Here is a 2,690-nt window from a genome sequence, read left to right on the forward strand (position 1 = left end):
ATAACTACCTTGGCCCGCTCTCTTATCCTATTTGGGTATTTGCTGCCCTATGTGGAAAAAAACTTCACTATACTTACATCTATTCCAGCGATGTTTGCATGTCTGCATCTTGTTGTAGAACCTTCCTGTTTTTCCTTTTATGACCAATAATGAATTGCAGGAAACAACATGGAGGAGGACCAGGAGAGACCTCGTTCTTGGTTAAAGTTTGCATATGCATAACATATCTGCACAATACTGTATTGAAAGCAAAGGCATACGGCAATTAAGTAATTATTTTTTATTGCTCTGATTTCTCTAAACTGATAAAAAGTGAAGTACCCTTTGCTGTTATGGATTCCGTTTTTTCTATGACTGCTCTTGGCTTGAAATAAAAAACACCACAATACAGTAGTGAAACTCTTTAAGATATTTAAAATGACACACACCAATATAAAATCAAAAACCTTATCCAGTAGTATTTTATTTTATAGAATACAAACACGCATTGTCACACCTATATGCCATTAGGACCACTCAAAAAATAAAGTAAGAAGTTGTAGAAAGCAGATTTCAGTACTGTTAAGAAAAAACAGTATTTACATAAATAATTGTCCTGAGTAACAGATTGGGCTTATGAAGCCCCCAGTAAAATTCATACACTAATCATCTTCTGTTTTTCTCCTGTAAAACAGACAAGGGCTGGACTATTTAACTGAAAACCAGTTTCTGGCAATCACACCGGGGAGAGGGATATGGAGGAAATTAAAGGATTTGATCTTAATATGAATAGAAGTGATGTTCCTTTTTTTTTTTTTTGCAGGTCAAGACTGGTTGAGAACCTTCCCTTAGACTATTACACTGTGTATTGGTGTTATTATTAGATGAATTTACAGACAATTGCTTTGGTAAAGTAAGCTTAACTCATAATCAAAGTGCTTTACCTTTCAAATTATCATGCAACTAGAGTTTTTTTTGTTAAACATATAGCACCAAATCTGGATTTCCATCTAGCTAACAGCTTGTATTGTCTGCCCCTCTTGGTACTACCATTAGTAGCTGCAGTAGTGTGCAAATCTAAATCAAAGCTTTCTTGTAAAATTAATGCCTATTCACCCTTAGAGGCTGACAAACAGCCTTTAATGACATATACACATTTATACGAATTATGCCTATAATACGTTTTTTATACATGGTTGTGACCTGTGACCTACAACACATATGTGGGTTTGGCAATATACATTTTTTCATTGCCAATCATACTTTAAAAAACACAAAATATACATTCAATACATATTATAAAACTAGTATCAGAAGCATGTACTTTTATAAAATGTCTGCCTTACCCGTTTAATTCTTGATGATAAGCTCCCGGGTAATTTTGACTTTAACTGATTTGTGTCTTTAAATTTTGCTGAGAATCCACTTAGGAAAACCAAGTCATGCATAAACACCAACCCAGGGGCTTCTTTATCTGTAGTCTGCATGAAGAAGAAAATACATCAGCTGACACATGCAGTGTTTATCAGCACACATTAAGGCTTTGTTCCCACTTTGTGCAGGGCAGTGCAGAGCAGTTCATTGTACTTCATACAATACACAAGAACACCAGACACTGCATGAAAAGAAGTTTCTGATTTTTCCAGTTTTGTTTCTTACAACATGCTTCTGCATGGATTTCTCTCTATTTTTGTGTGCTGCCCCAGTGTAACAAAGAGGGTCAGCATCACAACAGATAGCCACACAGGTGCTGTGCTTTGCAATGGTTTGTGGCATAACGCACAGCACCACACTGTCTAAGAGTGTGAATAAGGCCTAACAAAGTCGTATGGCAAGGTATACAGATATCACTATAGATTTGTACAGATGTCAGTTCATTTATTTGTCTGTAATGTTATTCCATGATGGGAAAGAATTCTAAACTTTTTATGACACCTGTAGAGGAAGGTCATGAGGATTTGTACCACCCAACATTCTAAATATGTGGCTTCACTAATACAACACAACAGTGAAATTCCTCAAAAGACACGGCTGCCATGTGCCCACACACTGCTTTAGGCATTGGAAGCTTCACAGGCAGCAGCCAGACATCTTTTGAAGTCATGGTCTGTACAGGACCTACTACACAAAGCCTCTGACACACCTAAAGGGTGAGGAAAATTAGAGAGCTATTACTGGAAAAAGGCTTTAAGAAAATACTAAAAGCAATGGAAGCATGAATTAAGGGCTTATTTCAAACATTCTATGTATGTGCATAGAGCATCCTATGTTACCCGTCTCCTTCTAAAAATGCTGATAGCTGAAAGCAGATCCTCTTTATTTAAGACATTGAACAAGTATAACAACCAGGCAATATGCCGGCAATGTGGATACGGTCCAGGGAACATTGAGTCTCTTGTATAAAGACCTGATTTCGTTTATACAGTTAGATCCATAAATATTTAGACAGACAACTTTTTTCTAAATTTGGTTCTGTACATTACCACAACTCATTTTAAATGAAACAACTCGGATGCAGTTGAACTGGAGACTTTCAGCTTTAATTCAGTGGATTGAACAAATCACTTCATTTCAGGGGCTTAAAAGTAATTGTACAATTGTACAATCATAATACAGATGGACAATGATATATATATCTCGAAATATACAGCCAAAGCAACCCAGGAGTTTATTAAAGCAAAGAAGTGGAATGGTGAATGGCCAAGTCAGTC

The 2,690-nt window shown here is 36.4% G+C and overlaps 1 protein-coding gene and 1 long non-coding RNA gene across 3 annotated transcripts in view; one reads left to right on the forward strand and one right to left on the reverse strand.

The window, feature by feature from the left end:
* The window catches only part of GNPTAB (N-acetylglucosamine-1-phosphate transferase subunits alpha and beta), a gene marked incomplete in the record, with an annotated part of 41,025 nt that overhangs the window by 24,915 nt on the left and 13,420 nt on the right, over nt 1-2,690 (reverse strand). For both annotated transcript variants that reach the window (XM_072401132.1, XM_072401133.1), the window contains 1 exon segment: nt 1,326-1,460. In XM_072401132.1, the coding sequence (XP_072257233.1) occupies nt 1,326-1,460 (135 nt within the window).
* LOC140323776 (uncharacterized) overlaps nt 1-2,690 on the forward strand; it is a 29,336-nt gene that overhangs the window by 17,022 nt on the left and 9,624 nt on the right. The window lies entirely within an intron of this gene.

Source organism: Pyxicephalus adspersus, chromosome 2, assembly GCF_032062135.1.
Source record: "Pyxicephalus adspersus chromosome 2, UCB_Pads_2.0, whole genome shotgun sequence".
Taxonomy (NCBI): Eukaryota; Metazoa; Chordata; class Amphibia; order Anura; family Pyxicephalidae; genus Pyxicephalus; species Pyxicephalus adspersus.